The following is a 17,288-nucleotide window of genomic DNA, read 5'->3' as shown; positions in this document are numbered from 1 at the left end:
AATAGAAACTGCATGATATGAATGACTTCCCCTAAAATTAAATTACATCCAGGCTAGGCATCTTACCTATAACCAAGCATAAATACAGCAATATATATGCATGGGCATGTCATTCATTTTATTGAGGACTTAACCAAGCTTTCTATGCAACTAATGTATATCATTAGCAATGTTCATGTAGGCATGTAATACTGGCTCTTTAGGAAGAGACCTGGATGGATTCCAACTTATTTAACCCTTAAAATGTTACTGATTGGCAGGAAAGAATTGGCATTCTTCATGTATACAAACTACCTAAAAAATCCATTTGGTCAGAAAATTAGGGTTGGATTTAAATTTCACAGCACACAAGGACAAAGAAAGTGAGACCTACTACGGTTATGGAGTTGGCCCTATGGGAAGGGTCTCCTAGGGTACCTGCTAGGTGGAAACTTGTATTACTCCTCACCCCCGGCTGCTGGGGCCTGGGGGTGCTAATTTAGGCATGTGATCCATGTAAACAGCATCAGCCCCTGCACCCCAGGGTGCATCCAGCCAGCCAGTGCGTGGTTCTGCCGAGGCACCACAGCCCAAAGGCAGGGGAAAAGGGGTTGGCTCCTCATTTTCCAGGAACGAGGGCCCTGCTGCAGTCAGTTTGCAAAGCTGAGAAGGGCTCCCAGTGCTGAGCAAACAGTCCCAGCCACCTCTAGGTCACGACCCACAAGAGCAAGGAGCCGCATACCAGGAACAGGAGCAGGGCCAGAAGGGAGGACAATGCACGACCCATTTGCAGGGGGATGCATCCCTGTGCTCTCATGGTCCCATCTGAAAACAATCAACCGTTTCACGTGGCATCCTCAGGTCGTAGCCCCCTTCACCTCAGTAAGATCTTTAAGGGTTAATGGTTCCTGCTGCATTCCCGGCACTGTGGCTGTTGAGATTCCCCATACATATTTTGGTGTGTAACCCTTGCAGAAGGTCTGGTCATGTAGCTTACAGAGGCGCACTTGAACACTGCCCATGTAACCACACGCCCCTTTGTCCTGTTTCGTGTGCAGACACAGAATAGCCATAATTCTCATATGTGATTTATTTTTGAGTACAGTGTATTGCTCTTTTCTGAAACTTTTTCCTTTTTCTTTCTTTTTTTGTCAACTTTCTGCATTGGCAGAGCATCTTGGGATTGAATTTATGGGTATGGACCAATCATTCCTTTTAGCCTGCAGATTTTAGAGCCTGAGAGATAAACCCCTTTTTATTTTTTTTCTCCACCTCCCCTTTTCAGTTCCTAACCAATTTCTTTATGCTTTAGAAGGGATCATACAGCTATAACAACAACCCTTGTCAAAACGTTAGCAGAGATCAGCTCACTTAAATGGTAATAGTGATAGGATATTCCAGACCTAAGGAGTTCTAGGAATTACTGAAGTAATCATAACATAGTGTACATTCATTTTTCTGCTGTGTAATTTTGACTAGTTTTGATATTTCCGTTTGCAAAGTTCTTCTAGGGTTGCTGGATTTTGGGAACACTGTAAGCATTAAGCCAAATGACTAACTAGTCTATAAAAAAAGATAAGCTGTTATAGCCACTTAAAATTCTGCAAATTTAGTTTTGAGCTCTCATTTCCAAGTAAAGTTTTATGTCTAAACCGACAGCTAGGTATGTAAATCAGATGCATATACATATGTGTAAATGATATGCATATATACATCCACTTCTAGGTCTGTAAATTAGAAGTGAACTGAAAGTTATTTAGGAACTTAAGTAGAAGTTTACAGTTAGACTCCAGATCCTCAAGTAAGAAAATATATTCAATATTTCTAATACCAAACTCATATTGCACCCAACCAAGAACATTGGCAGTGGGTACTATTTTTACACTTCAGCTTAAATATAATAGAAATAGATCTTATAAGTCCTCTTCATGAATAGACTGTACTTATCTGACTAACATTTAGTATCAGGGGTACAAATAATGTATCTCTTGAATAGGCTAACTTGGAATTCAGGTCAGTTTTAGTTTGGAATCTCCTAAAACTGTCGGCAAATGAGAAGAACCAGCCAGTGATGCTTTTCACACAGTTTTAGTTCATGTTCTTATTAAAGATGCCCTTACAAAATGTCATTAGCTTAAGCTGTGAACTGTGGAAAACTCATTACCAGTCCAAATGTAAAAAATCTCTCACAACCCAGCCTATTGTCGTGATTATTGTTATCACAAGATAATATTAATTCTCACTTATAAGTACTAGACTGTAGTAGAAGATATATGGCTACATTAACATATGAGGAATTAAATTTAAATCCTGTAAAAAACTGACTTGCAAATTTTGCTTTATATATGAAATTACATCAGCAGAACCACCTCTTGGAATGACATTCTTTTAAAAATCCCCAGAGACCTGTAAGAAGAAAAACTTTAAAACAGAGCAAATTTAAGACCATATATATCATCAATTATGTATAAATTAGGGTGATGTGAAATTAATTGCATAATGTGCGTGTTCGAAAGGCTGCACGTAGAGGGATTTAATATCTTGACTTAAGTCCCATGTTGATTTGATTTTCCTAGCATTCTGCAGAGGAAAAAAAAATTATTCAAACAATTTTTAATACTTAACAGGCTAAAACCTTTTCTAAATTCTCTCTGCACATACATTTCTCTACGGACTTTTCCCCAAGGCTGCTATTAATTTTTTTCAAGCTAGTTTGATGAGCATTGCAAACAGCAATGTGTTATTTGGCTGGGCATCAGTAACTGGCTCTGTAAATGTTAACACCAGTCAGAGAGAGAGGGCAGTTTTGGGGCGAGAGCCGGTATAACCGCAAGTGCCCTGCCAGAGTTCGGTCCCTGCTTCGCAAAACTCTTCTGGCCTTAAGCAGAGAGGCCAAGGCTTGTCCTTGAGGCACCACACCACCTGCAGAGCCATGGCCAGGATACCCATCCTGGCCCCGCCGCCAGCATCCCCTGCTGCCCGCAGCAGCCCCCACAGGACACCGGGGCATCCCCCAGTCAGCCCCTGCTGTCCCAGGCAGGGAGACCCTGTCAGCCAGGGGCACAGCCAGGTTTACGTAGAAGCTTGCTGGTTTGCTGGGCAAGACATGCCCGGACGCATGTGCCTTCGCAGGCAGCCTCCTGTGGCTTGAGGGACAGCATGGCAGTGCCGCTGTTCATGCACACCATGTCAAGCTGGATCGTCCTAAGGGCCTCGTTTCAAAGGGCACGGGAGGGAATTAAGGCAATGAAAGCAGACCCAGGGGTTTACCTCTCCATGCCCCTCAAGACCTATAGTCCCAGCAGACGTGCTGGTGTGAGGAGCGTTGCTCAGGGCTGCACCCACAGCCGTGCTCCCTCGCTGCACCCCCCTCCCCTGCAGTGAGTGAGAGCCCAGGAGCGTCCAACACACAAGCAATAAGCCTCAACCCGCTGGCAGCCTTAGCAAGGCCATCACTGGCCAGCTGCCCGGCTCATTTGCAGCAGCCTCAGCCTGGAGTAAACCTCCTGGAGTCAGTGCAATTTTTCCCTGAGTATAAACAACCAAGCAGAGTTTCCACTGTTAATTAATCTTCTTCCTCCTCTCCCTTCCCCTCCAAGAAAAATGGGTTGATATGTCCTTATTCATTTTGCTTTCACAAGCTAACAGCTGACAGCATGACCAAAAAAAAAAAAAAGAATAATTCAAAGCATTTCACATTTGCCCCTAAATTGCTTAGCGCGATTCTCTTGTTTCCTGTGACGTCCTCGTAATACACCATTTCCATGGCTAACTAATAAGCGCTTTCAGGAGGGGCAAAAATGGGAAGGGGATCAAGTGCCACTAACTAGCCTAGGCAAGGAGTTATGCTGTATGAGAAATCCCTTCACACTCTGCTTCAGCCTTTTCTTTTGTCCCCAAGCATTTCTTCACTCTGTTTTTTCCAGTATCAAGCATGCTGTGCCAGGCCTGCAGTTGACTTCTCAATCCTTTAACCTTGTCTTTCCCTATATTTCACCTTCCTCTTTTTCTTTTTGTCCTGGTTTGGTTTGGTTTGGAGTTTCAGCCCTTTCTTCCTTCCCTTTTTTGACTTTCTGTTCTCGGAGTTATATTTTTGTTTTCTTTAATATATTTTTGCAGCATCCTAGTTCTACCAAACTCACTTCTTCCCCCTTCCTCCCCCCTTGTTAATAATCAGTGCTATTAATTTTGTCTGACAGTGCTCATGACCTGTTTGCTGGTGTTTTCATTTACAGTGGGTTTGGCTTGTAGGACAAATTCGTTCCATGGTAAGGTGCATTGTATCAGAGAAATTAAGATTTCTTTTTGCTTTGTGGCTTGTTGCATGGAATATTTGCCATTTGCCCACAGCAACTTTAAAACTAAACTAGATAAGCCCGGGAAACACATTGAAGGAATGACTGCTCCCTCTTCAGCAGGGAGCATTTTCTCCTGAACTGGCATGTAATTTATGACAGCACATCACTTAAGTGCCTGAGCTTGGACAGAGACTCATGGCACATGTGAGGGACCGTTGTGCATTTCCTGGTGAATTGCCCCATAGACCTTTTATGTTCAGGTAAGTCCCTTCCAGCAGGAATAATGCTGGTATTTATCCCAAAGGTAGTGCGGAGCTGTGCAGCTTTTATTCATTCATTTCTTTTTAATCACCTGCTGGTATTCCGACTGTGGTCAATATTGCAGTCTGACCTAAGGCCACCCTCTGGTCTGGATCCTCCAGGGCAAGTTTTCTGGACTGTCTGCTTAATCAAAAATAAGACTTGAGGAAAGCTAGACACCCATAAAAGCAGGAATACAAATCCGCATCCATAAAGTGTCAACACAGAACGCGCCTCTGTTTCAGCACTCCTTACATAACGTTTCCTCAGCACAGCACACAGCGATGCTCTCTGCCAAGCATGAGCGAGGCTGGAATGCATGGGTAGGTCCAACCCAAACATTACCAGTGGTACTAATGTCTTTATAATAGTGAAATATCTCTGATGAACGAGATCGGTAACAAGTTGTCATCACTGAGCAAGCTGCCACTTTAGATAGAGCAGTTCCTTTGCTGGACATAGAGACACAAGCAGAAACCCAGCATTTCTCTGATACAAGGCACTGCTGGTTGTTGATATTGCTGTGGTTTTGGAGGAGCGCTGGAGAAAGCATCTGAATTTTATGACCAGAGCTCAAAACCTGTCTTCATTTCCATTGGTGATACAATTGCAAGCCAAGCTCATGTTTCAAATGTAGAAGGATATTTTGAAATCTCTCCTGTAAAGACAACTGAGATATAAATTGACATGGGGGCAGAGGGACACTGGATATGAAAACAATCAAAAAAAGATAATAAGAAAATAAATTTCTCTTAAGGCCTGTAAAATTGGCCTTCATTCCAGCTGTCTTTGCAGAGTAGAACTTCCAAAGCATTTGCAAATTCATTATATTACCTTAGTGCATTGCCTTTTAATTTCCAGCAAATGCTGAGTGTTTGTCAATTGTGAAGTTGTTTCTTAGATATTATTCTTGTTGACTTAAACAAAAAAAATATTACTTTTTACTGTAATTGTACGGATGATCGCTCATCCCTAGTACTGTGTTAAGAGCTTATGGTGTAGTCTTGTTCTCCTTGCAGTCAATAATGAGTCTGCCTGACGTGTGGTGGCTGTGTTTTGGTGTGGCTGTGTAAATCTGTGCAGTGGTTTGTAGCATGCCAGCTGTTGACTGTGTGCTCCTTGCCTAGCCATCCTCCATGTTGTGACCTTCTCTGTTTTTGTCCCTTTCTAGAAGCTGAGGAACTGTACCAGAAACGGGTGCTGACCATAACTGGCATTTGCATTGCTCTTCTGGTAGTTGGCATCATGTGTGTGGTGGCCTACTGCAAAACCAAGTAAACTTTTCTCTTCTTTTTTATATCTGTGGTTGCTGGTCAGGGCCTTCCCAGTTGACTGTAGCTTCTACTCCTCTGAGCATAAGGTTGTATCTGGGTTTCTCCAGAGCTGAGCTGAAGAAACAAACTCTCTGGTCCAAGCCAGACAGGTGCAGGTATCCATGTCCATCAGCAGTGCAAAAATAAGACAGGTATCTGAAAGGTTTCTCACCCTTCAAATATGACTCGAGCAAATTTCACTGACTTGCAATTCTTTGTCTATCACCCGTTCCAGCTGGTTACCCCAGCTGGAAAGGAACAAACCCCAACACTGGAATCATGTTGCTCTCCAGCAGTAAATTTTACGTATCAGCCTGGTTTATTTGTACTCGAGGCAAGATTAACGGTGCTAAAAGTTACTAAACACCAAAGGCCAAAGAACTGAATGCAAAAGTGCTCCCAATGCAAAAGTAGGCACTTAAATGCATTCTGTGAGCCTCTGTAAATTACTGGGGGTGACTCTCAAACACGCATGAGGCACTCTGGACCGTAAATTACACTGAACATCAGTAGGATTTGTGCTGCCAAAACTTCTGGCTGCTCTTATAAATCTCCCCACCAAAACACAGAAAACCCTTATCATAAATCTTCCACATTTGTATAAATCTGATTTACTGTTGCAGAGCCTGATTGGCAGTTGAGTTGTTGGTTTTCTTTGTAAGCTCCACCAGTAATGGATGTGTTAAAAGGGGGGGCAGGAGGGGGATCATTTGCCCCTCTCGGTGAGAGTCCAGCCACACACACACACACACAACCTTGTGCCGGTGGTCAGTGGGGAACAACTGAAACAGTAATAAAGAACCAGATCAATTACTGCTTTTAGAAATGACAACTGGCAAGCCAGGGCAGCTAAACAATATCTTTTCTGGTCCAAAGTTTGTCAAAATCAGCCAAGACATCCCCATGAATTTCAACGAACATTTAGTCAGGGTCCTGAAGTACGGTTTTCTATATAAAGAGCCCCCAGAATCCATCAGGGGTCTGGATGCTTTGTCATGGTTTGTCCCAGACATCAGCGATCACTGCCAGCCAAAAGTGAAATGTTTTCAAACACAGCTGACGAGAGTGAAAGTGAGCTGCCAGTTCATGGCCCTCCAAATGCAGCAGTGATGCCAGACTGCTATCTGTGAGATGTTCCCCGCATGCTCTTTCCTCCTTATAGGGGAAAACCTGGAAACCAGGGGAAATCCTGGAATGGTGTTAGGAGAACACACCAAATAAAATGTAATGGCTTAGATTTTGTTGGTCTCCTTGCAAGAGATACTGCTGGTCAAATGCTAAGGCAATGTCTTCTGACACTGAGTCTTAATTCAGAGGTGCTTTATTTGCAAGTCATTTACATTAAGGGAAAGGCTTCTCAGAATCAGTGAAGTGCACATTAGCTTTCCCATTATTATTTCTTCTCAGTTTCCTGGAGTAATTTCATTTTTTAGTTAGTGTCCTTTTACTAGAGGACAAACGGCACACATGGAAGCATGCAAAATGCAAATACATTGATCATTGAAGGTGGGAAGTAATGCAGTTTCCTAGGGACAGATTCCCAGGCAATATGTGCCAGGATCTCAGACCCATACATGATGAAGTCAAAATCCCTCTAGAACCCACTTTCTCTACCATGTCAGGGGACTCAGGTTGCCCTTAGTTCCCAAGGTCTCCAAGATCTCATGAAGGGGTGCTGTGAAATAAAGTCAAATCCTTGGCTGTGTTCTCAGCCCAGGCAGGTCTTTGGATAGCTGCTCAGATACCTCCTAGCACTGAGCTCTCCATCCGCCTTAACCACCTGTGTGTCCTAAGATGATGCCTGGTTATCCTCCAAACACAAAGCCCACATGGACCAGGGACTGTGTCCTGCTGAGACAGGAGCATTTCCAAGGCAGCCGTGTCTGCTTATACCATTCATGTGAAGAGACATAAATTAAATGTCTTCCACTATCCAGGCACATACACACAGAAAAAATATGTAAAATGCAGTGTGTCAAGTCATGTCTTCTTTGTCTTTAAGCTTCCCGGGCTATCAGGCTTCAACTTATTTATTGTTTTCCCTCCTCCCTCCTTTTTGGAAAGCTTGGAATAGTCCCCTTGAGTTCAAAACAGGATTGAAAATGGTTATATCTTACACTGTCCTACCCTGCCAAAACTATCTGCACTTCTGCATACGGCTTAGGGAATTGTGTGTATTTTAGCTCTTGCCACAGCCAAGGTCATATGCACTCTGCAGTGTGTTGAAACCTGCATCCTCCCTTCATTTCCCTGGATTCTGTGGCAGGATGGTGGAAGTTCTCCAGTATAATCAGACAAAACTGGGGAATATTGATAAATTAAGTCTGAAATTGAATATCTCTTTCCCCAGTTATTTATTTTGGTGTTCTATTTAGTGCGTTCTGCATGGCCTTCAGAGCGCCAGGTTTTACTATGCTGCAGGTTTTGTTACTGACAGCTTGTAATAATCTCCTGAAAAGTTCTCTTCAGGAGAGTTGGAAGGATTAGCAACTGGGGAAGGAGCAGCTGAGGATGGGGCACAGTAGAAGCATCCACGTCAGCCAGAGACCATGCCATTAGTACATGTGGTTGATGGATGGTTCTACTGAATGCATTAGCAGCCCTGACATCCACCTGGTAATCATTAGGTTCCAGAGTTAATCTGATGTGGCTGTAACAAAACCTTCCAGAGCTGCCAGGATGGGTGCAGGCTCAGGCATACCTCACACACTCACTCACTTTGGATTTCTGAGGCGTCCTCTGCACCCTTCACTTCTTTAACACATTTATGTATTTGGAGTGCACCATTGAGGTAGGGGACGAATCCCACAAAAAAAAGTGTAGCTGCCACATCACAAAGATCATGGCACACACCATGTTTTCCAATGGCCACAAGCAAGCCCCGAGGCCAGGCTGCCTCAGCTCTCTGTGGTGAATGGAGAAGCGTAACTCAGTGGGCTGTCAGAAACCTGTCCATGGCCACGATGAGGGTGTCAAGGTGGCTGGGTTAAAATCTCTCCCCCCTCCCTTCTGAGTGCAGAAAAGAGCTCCTCCTGAGGTGAAGCATGGCTTAGAAATGGCTTCCCTCTTCCTCGCACTTTTTCCCGTCCCTCTGTGGCCTGCTGACTCCTGGAATGGTTCCCACACATCCTTCCCCCTCTGCAGGTCCCCACAGCTCCAGCTGCAATTAGACCTGCGGTCTTCAGAGTTACTCTGAGATCTTGCAGCGATGGGGAAAAAGTGCTGGCAAAAAAAGTGATTTTGTATTATTATCATCATCATCAACATGCTGAAAGGTGCAGCTGCTTTCCCTTTGTCTATTAAAATCGTTTCCGTGTTTCGTGCACAGGAAGCAGAGGAAAAAGTTGCACGACCGCCTTCGGCACAGCCTGCGCTCGGAAAGGAACAATGTGATGAACATGGCCAACGGGCCGCACCACCCCAACCCGCCGCCAGATAACGTCCAGCTGGTGAATGTAGGTTTTACCGCCTAGGCTGCCAGTGCCACAGCAAAGCTCGCCCTGCAGCTTTTAAACTTTCTCCACCCAGAAACAATTAGGGACTTTGCAAAAAATATGCAGTAAAATGAGATACGTTTCTGCAGATGGCCAGTTTACTGGGGCACGCTGCAGTGCTGCAGCTGTGCCTGTGGATCTAGGACACCAAAAGCAAGAAAAACACTTCAGAAAAAAATACTAATGATTGGCTCTACAGCAGGGCTAAGTGCCGTAGGGATCAATTTCTTCAAACACACATGTCTTGCTCTTCCTACTGCCCTTGGCCTGATGATTGGCGAGTAGGGACAACCCCCTTGGATCAGGAATGTGACATTATGAACTCAGGGGTAAAAGTCTGAATGAAGATCTCACCTGGACAGTAGCAGTGGCTGGGGAGACAGGGCTGGGCAGATACTCCACCAGCATCCCCCAGCCATTTGTCAGAGGAGAGCAGAGAGTCACTCTTCAACTAACCCCTTGGCCAAGCCCCTTGGCCTTAGAGGCCAGGGCTCACACTGCCTGTGGCTGCTTCCTCCTCTCCTCCCTTTCCCAGGGAAGCCTGGTGCCCAGAAGAAACGTCAGCTTCCTGCCGCCTTGAGCCATCCCTGCTCTCCTGCTCCACCATCACTGTACATATTCATGACAGCTCGTTGCAGGGGTGAGCCCTGGCTCTGCTAAGTCAATGGCAGTGCTCCCACTGACCTTGGTTAAGGCTAAGATACCTTTCCAGTAGACCTCAGCTTCCACTATTTCCCCTCAAAAGACCTAAATCCATGGTCAGATTATTAAGAGAGGGGAAACCAGGATTCCCCTCTGAGGAGAATGGAGAGTCCTACCAGCAAGAGCATTACGGGGCACTCCAGATGAAAGCTGTGTGGGAGGCTGGGCCACTGCACACCTACAGCCTCACCTCAGGAGGCTTTGGCCCATTCTGCAGATCATCCCCTGAGGAACAGGTCTGCCCTGGTGCTGCATCCATGGGCACCGATAATAGCCATTTCCTGCCCAGATTCTTATCCTGCAATAAACAATTGCTACTACTAACTACTGCTGTCTTCTCCATCAGAGAACAGTATTTTTGATGCATCTAATAGTAAAGGGGGGGTTGCCTTTCCAGGTTTCTATCCATGAGGACTTCTCATTCACTTGTTAAATACGTATGTTGTTTATAGCCTGATTGAGATGCAGACCTTTGCTAATTTCCTCATTTGTTTCCTCCAACTTTGAATTTAGATGGGATCTGTATGCAGAGGTATACATGAATGTGCTCAAGTCTGTCAGTGTGGTTTCTGCCTGTATTTAAGTGACAAAGTTTGTGTCACTTTGGCACGTATAAAAAACTGTGACTTAGGGGGGAGGGATTGGAAATTATATCTGCAAACATGCTGTGAATTACAGTTTGTAAACCTGAGGTTTGTCTGGGTTTTTTCAGCAGTACGTTTCAAAAAACGTAATCTCCAGTGAGCATGTCATCGAGCGAGAAACAGAGACCTCATTTTCTACAAGCCACTACACCTCAACAACACATCACTCCGTGACAGTCACCCAGACACCCAGCCACAGGTACTGGAGGGGGAAGGCAAACAGCACCTGTAATATCTGATCTGTTGCTGCTGCAAAACCGAAAAGATGTGTAAAAAAACAAACCCAGAAAAATCTATGCTCCCTTTGTAGTGTTTTCATTTTAAGACTAACAATACTTGATGTCATGTCACCTAACTAATTATCTGTCCAGGAATTTACAAAGAGCTTTATTGACTCAATGGCATTCCAATACTGTTACAGTGAATTTTAGTATATGCAAATTGCTAAATCAGTGACAGTCCTGGTGACTGGAAAGCCTTCCTTCCCTCTCCTTTTATCCACACATTGAAAATCATCTTGATGCATGTGGATTCATGCAATTCACAAAACTCTGCAGCCCCAGTTACCAACCCAAACGTTACACTGCACATCCCAAGCAGCAATAGAGCCCTTCCTTTCCCCTGGCTAAACTTCTGCTCATCTGCATTTGCCACCAAAGCACCCTTTCACGCTCCCCTCCCTTCTTCTCCTTTCCTGATTGCTGCTCTCCAGCTGGAGTAATGGCCACACCGAAAGCATCCTCTCCGAAAGCCACTCGGTTCTCGTCAGCTCCTCCATGGAGAACAGCAGGCACACCAGCCCAGCGGGGCCCCGGGGCCGCCTCAATGGTATCGGTGGGCCACGGGAAGGCAACAGTTTCCTCCGGCATGCGAGAGAGACCCCTGACTCCTACCGAGACTCTCCTCACAGTGAAAGGTAGGACACACCACCTCATTGCTTTCAGCTGGCAAGGCCTGGTGTTCCCAGATGGTTTCAAAGCTTGGGAGCACAGGAGGAAACCCAACAGTGCAGCTGTTCATGTAGGGTGTACGTCTCCTCATTCGTAAAGGTGGAGAGTTTGGTAGTAGTTTAAAGTCTACCAAAAGTATTTCTTCCCTTCTTGCCTCTGCTGGGTTTATTCCTAATAGCCAGCAGTTCACATATGGATAAGCTCCACTGAAGTAATTTGTCAGAAATTTCCATTGTAAAGTAAAAATGGATCTTTGCCTAATTATCAGTTTCTTAGAAGAAGCAAGTGAGAAAACTGAGGGATTTTGTGAGATACAAAAGGTGGGGAGAAAGCAATGTATTGATTCATAGGAGGAGCGCACTAAGGACTCCTAAGCAGGATAGGAGTTCTGCCACCACCTACTTTCTGGGGGATTGCAGCTCCTAAAGCCATTACCTCCTTTAAAAATTCCACTTGACACTTTATTAAATAAAAGCAAGGAATACAAAGTGCAAACCAGAAGAACCCAGGTCGTTATTAAATCAGGAGTAGTTAGAAATAAAGCTGGCCAGGAGTTTTCCAACAAAGTAATTTTTTCTCTGAAAAGGCTGGTTCATCAGTACCTAAGGTCTGCCTTGAAGTGCATCAGTTGCAAGAAAACTTTTACTGAAAAAGTCTTCTCAGCTTTAGGCTAGGATTTTATCTCAAAAGCATGGGATGGCCCCAAAGTAGCAAAAGAAAGACTATGAAGAAACAAGACATTGAAAGAGAGCTTTGCTCCCAACAATCAGAGGCAAAGAAAAGGAAAACAAAGGGTTACTGGACAAATTCTCTGAGCATTGTGAAATCACAAGGGATTTGATCTCGTGGGATGTCCATGATGTCAAAAATGCAGCCAGGCAATCCCCAAGGAGACCGAGTTGTGTAGGAGACAAATTGTGGTTCCAGAAAAATGAATGTGCAAGTACAGCAAAAGCCATTTCTGTGGTACTCCTTCTGCTACACAAAGAACAACTGCTTAGCAGCAGGATAAGGCACCATGGCAGAGGGCTCTCTGAATAAGGTCTGTAGGACCACTGAGCATAGTGAACTGGCTCTCTCCTTATAACAAAGTTATCTGTTATTTACCATGGAATTTAATTTCAAGATATGTGGCTCACATGACGTAAACAGCCATGGACCCAATCCAGTAGAGCACTTCAATAAGATTAACTTTTAATAGTGCAAGTAATCCCATTGAAATCAGCAAAATTACTCACACGGGTAGAGCTCAGCATGTGCTTAAGTGCTTTGCTGGATCAGGACCTATAGCAGTAAATACCACATTGTCTCCTGCCTCGGAACCATACACGATGCATGGCCACACACCCGCCGCTGAAGAGTATTACAGCTTAGTATATTTGGGCATCTGTGTGTGAGAAGCAAAGATTATTCGTGCTGTCTTCCCGCATTGCCTGGGACACCCGGAGCACCATTCCGATATGAGCTGTTTAGATTGGGGGGGGGGGGGCAGGGGGCGGGGAAAGGAGCGTGTGCCTTTCTGTTCTGATGAGAATAAAGAAGGCATTTCATCAGTTACTGTGTTTCTTGAAGATTATGCTACAGGTGAAAAGCAGCAACATTTCCGTGATACTTCACCACGCATTGATGGCCTAGCCTGGGCCTGAAATGACCATGAATTTGGAATGCAGAAGATAGTTCCCTGGGCATTAAATTAGGCCTCATCTATTTTTAGCAAGCAGGAGATACATGGCAGATTATTTCTGAGATGGATTGCATGTATGTGTGTGTATATAAGGGGGAAAATGAGAGTTATTTGCAACTAAAAATGACTCTGAAACATAAAGGAATGTATGAGATGACAAATTACTTCCTGAAGCCATCAAATGTTGCTGTGCTGTGAATTGGTAGATCAAGGCTGTGCTCCCTCCACCTTCCAGTCCCCCAGCTACTTCACAATTTTGAAATTAAATAGAACAGACATTATGAGGGATTCCTTTGCATTACCCCATCCCTTTGTTGGATCCCATGCCCTGACACCTGTTTAAACGAGCAGAGGACCCAAGCACTTACGTTTTAGAAAGTCCTTAGCCATCTTACAGGAGAGAAGATCAAAAAACACCATCTCTGCACAAAAGGCTGGACAATATGATGAAGTTGGCAGCATGTGACTAGTTAATGCTTGTTGGCTGGCCATGGATACACTCTGATCCCCTTTCACTGAGCGAGCATGGTTTACCACTTGGTGGCCATGAAGCTGGATAAATCTGTCGCCTTTTAACCTTCCTTTTGGGATGGGCTAGAGCTGCATGTGTTCGGCTCCTGTGCCTCAGCTCGTGGACAGCAGCTTGTTAGCGCTGCCGCATTATGGTGTGGGGGAATACACCAGAAATGTGTGAATGCACAACACCCCGGTATGAGTAACTTGACACTGATGGAAGCATGCACAGTACGCTGAACACATTTAACTAACTTAGTGTGTTAACTGAACCAGTTTAGCTAAAATCCAGTGTGTCAGGATGTACATCCAACACTGTACCAGCTGGGGAAGTAGAAAGGCTTCAGTTTTTCAGACACTATCTATTTAAAAATGAGAAAGGCATGAAAAACTCACTCATGGAAGGAAAAATAAAGAATGACTTCATTCATCCAATGCACAGACCTATGAATTGCCCTCTGCTCTCACTAGCAACCAACTTGACTAATTCCCATGCATAACTCCAGTTTTGTTTTTCTTCCTCCGTTCCTCAGTTGACGTAAATCAATGTGCCTTTTGTTTGAAGCAAATTGCCTGAAACCAATTTACTCTACTACACATCAGTTCAGGATCTGTCCCAGTTTCTCTTTTATCCAATAACTCTGTTTTAATCAAGTGTAATATGTGCAACTGAGTCATAGGTTGGATACAAAAGTTGGATTCAGATTTATTTTGGTAATTTCAGACTCAGATAAATAAATCACTAATAAAAAACTAAATAACATCATCAGTTATAGCCATATAACTTGTCTCAGTGGGCCTGTGTAAGAGATGGAGCTTAGAAAGGTTTTAAATTTGGACACAGATGAAATTCAGGCAGGTGAACTTAGGATAAGAACAAAAGCAAAGCCAAACTGTGCAAAATGCCATGCTGGGTACTGTGCCTTTGATCAAGAGGTTTCAGGTAGGTCCTCACCTGGCATGAATCCGCATGACCTCATAGCATCTCATGGAGCTCTGCTCATTCAAATGTGAGCTGAGACTCTCACATTTTTTGTCCTCTTTCTTTGGGACAAGCTCTGCATTGGCACCTGAGCTCCATTTTCAGAAATCACCTTTGACCACTACCCTTCCCACAGAAACTTAAGAAGGAATAGGGGCAAATTTTGCAGAGTAATCATGAGCACTGGGCCAGACAGTCCTCTCTGTCAGCATTTGTTCCCACACGGGGACAATTAACGCTCCATGTTTTTTTGCAGATGGACCTACCAGGCAGGGTAACTAGCACCCAAGGAGTGGAGCAGCACAAAGCTGCTGGGACGGCACTGCAAATCCTCCTCTGACTACCCCCAGTGATTAAAATTAGCAGAATCTGGCTCTAGATTTTGTCCAAACTTTGCTTTTTCTCGTTAGCCTGAGACAGTCTGCTTGCCAGAAGAGGGTGAAGCCCCAAGACGACTGTCGCTCGGTTCCCTTCCTTTCTCTCCTCCTGTCTGCGTGCACTCCAGGCTCTGGTCAAATCCTGCCAGAAGTGCAGCAGCCGTTTTCCTTTTGAGAAAATACTTGCAAATGCATTTTGTTTCTGGCAGCCCCCCAGTTTCTGAATCCCATTCCTGGATTCATTCCAGGAAGTTATTCTGGCAAATAATTTACAGGATCTCCATGGCTCTTCTGAGGCAAACAGACCTGGAGCTCCTCCTGCTCTCAAATGTTTTTGCCCAGAGTCCCAGAAGTCAGCGGTTTTATAGGATTAATAGCAACAGGAAAGTTTCCCTGGTAGCCCTGTGTGAGGATGCTGGGGATCTTAAGGGATCCCTGCCTTTTCCTTCCCAGCCCATGTGAGCAGCTGTGTTCACATGTCACCACCGCTCCTGTGCTCGCAACCTTTCCCCATCTCTTTTCTTCAGGTATGTCTCAGCTATGACCACACCAGCTCGCATGTCACCTGTCGATTTCCACACTCCAACTTCTCCCAAGTCCCACCCCTCCAAAATGTCGCCACCGGCTTCCAGCTTGACCGTCTCCGTCCCTTCGGTGGCGGTGAGTCCCTTCATAGAAGAGGAGCGACCGCTGCTCCTGGTGACCCCGCCACGGCTACGTGAGAAGTATGACCACCACCTTCAGCAGTTCAACTCCTTCCACCACAATGCCGCCCACGAGAGCAACAGCCTGCCGCCAAGTCCTCTGCGGATAGTGGAGGACGAGGAGTATGAGACCACACAGGAGTATGAACCAGCACAGGAGCCTCCAAAGAAACTCACCAACAGCCGGAGGGTCAAAAGAACAAAGCCCAACGGCCACATTTCCAGCAGGGTGGAAGTGGACTCCAACACGAGCTCTGAGAGCAGCAGCTCTGAGACCGAAACCGAAGACGAAAGAATAGGCGAGGATACACCATTCCTGAGCATACCGAACCCCGTGGCGACCAGTCTGGAGCCGGCCGCTGCCTACCGGCTGGCTGAAAGCAGGACTAACCCGGCGAATCGCTTCTCCACCCCGGAAGAGTTGCAAGCAAGGTTGTCCAGTGTGATAGCTAACCAAGACCCTATTGCTGTATAAAACATAAAACACATAGATTCACATGTAAAACTTTATTTTATATAATGAAGTATTCCACCTTTAAATTAAACAATTTATTTTATTTTAGCAATTCCGCTGATAGAAAACAGGAGAGGAAAAAAAACTTTTATAAATTAAATATACGTATGTACAAATGTGTTATGTGCCATATGTAGCAATTTTTTACAGTATTTCAAAAATGGGGAAAGATATCAATGGTGCCTTTATGTTATGTTACGTTAAGAGCAAGTTTTGTACAGTTACAATGATTGCTGTCCCATAGTATTTTGCAAAACCTTCTAGCCCTCAGTCGTCCTGGCTTTTTTGTGCACTGCATTATAATGATTGGATGTATGATTTGCAAGAATTGCAGAAGTCCCTCTGGTCGCTTGTTGTAGAATCCCCAGATCAAAAAGCCCTGTAATGGCACTCCCACCCTACCCACCCCACCAGAAAAACACACACACACACACACACACACACACATACACACACACACACACACACAAAGAGGAAAAAAAAAAGCTGAAAAAAACAACAAAAAAAAATTTTTTCTATAAGAAGTTTTATTTGCTTTACGTATATGAAATGAGTTTTGTCTGCTCTCTGCCAGCCAAAAGGTTTGCTTCTTTGAGCACTGGGATAATAGTAGATCCAACAGCATGCTACTATTAATTACAGCAGGATAACAAAAAAAAAAAAAAAAAAAAGCCAACCTGCATTAAATAATGTTACTTATAGAAAGAAAGTAATACTGTGATTTTAAACCAAATGTATTATTAATCAGAGGTCAGCTTGTAATCACTAGGAGCTGCCATTTCATTATTTTCCAGATATTAATTGTTCTAGTTATCCCTTAGAAAATGGGTTTAG

At 44.5% G+C, this 17,288-nt stretch overlaps 1 protein-coding gene across 3 annotated transcripts in view; it reads left to right on the top strand.

Annotated features, from left to right (window-relative positions):
- NRG1 (neuregulin 1) overlaps positions 1–16,415 on the top strand; it is a 101,598-nt gene extending 85,183 nt beyond the window's left edge. For 2 of the 3 annotated variants that reach the window (XM_050913188.1, XM_050913187.1), the window contains exons 4-9: positions 1,151–1,174; positions 5,749–5,851; positions 9,219–9,345; positions 10,799–10,929; positions 11,443–11,646; positions 15,764–16,415. In XM_050913188.1, the coding sequence (XP_050769145.1) occupies positions 1,151–1,174; positions 5,749–5,851; positions 9,219–9,345; positions 10,799–10,929; positions 11,443–11,646; positions 15,764–16,415 (1,241 nt within the window). The remainder of the gene's footprint in view (positions 1–1,150; positions 1,175–5,748; positions 5,852–9,218; positions 9,346–10,798; positions 10,930–11,442; positions 11,647–15,763) is intronic. The other variant, XM_050913189.1, reaches the window with a different exon arrangement.
- Positions 16,416–17,288: the final 873 nt, after the last annotated feature.

The sequence above is a fragment of the Gymnogyps californianus genome, chromosome Z (assembly GCF_018139145.2).
Source record: "Gymnogyps californianus isolate 813 chromosome Z, ASM1813914v2, whole genome shotgun sequence".
Lineage (NCBI taxonomy): Eukaryota > Metazoa > Chordata > Aves > Accipitriformes > Cathartidae > Gymnogyps > Gymnogyps californianus.
The sequence above is the reverse complement of the archived record's forward strand: the minus strand, read 5'-3'. Positions and strand labels throughout refer to the sequence as shown.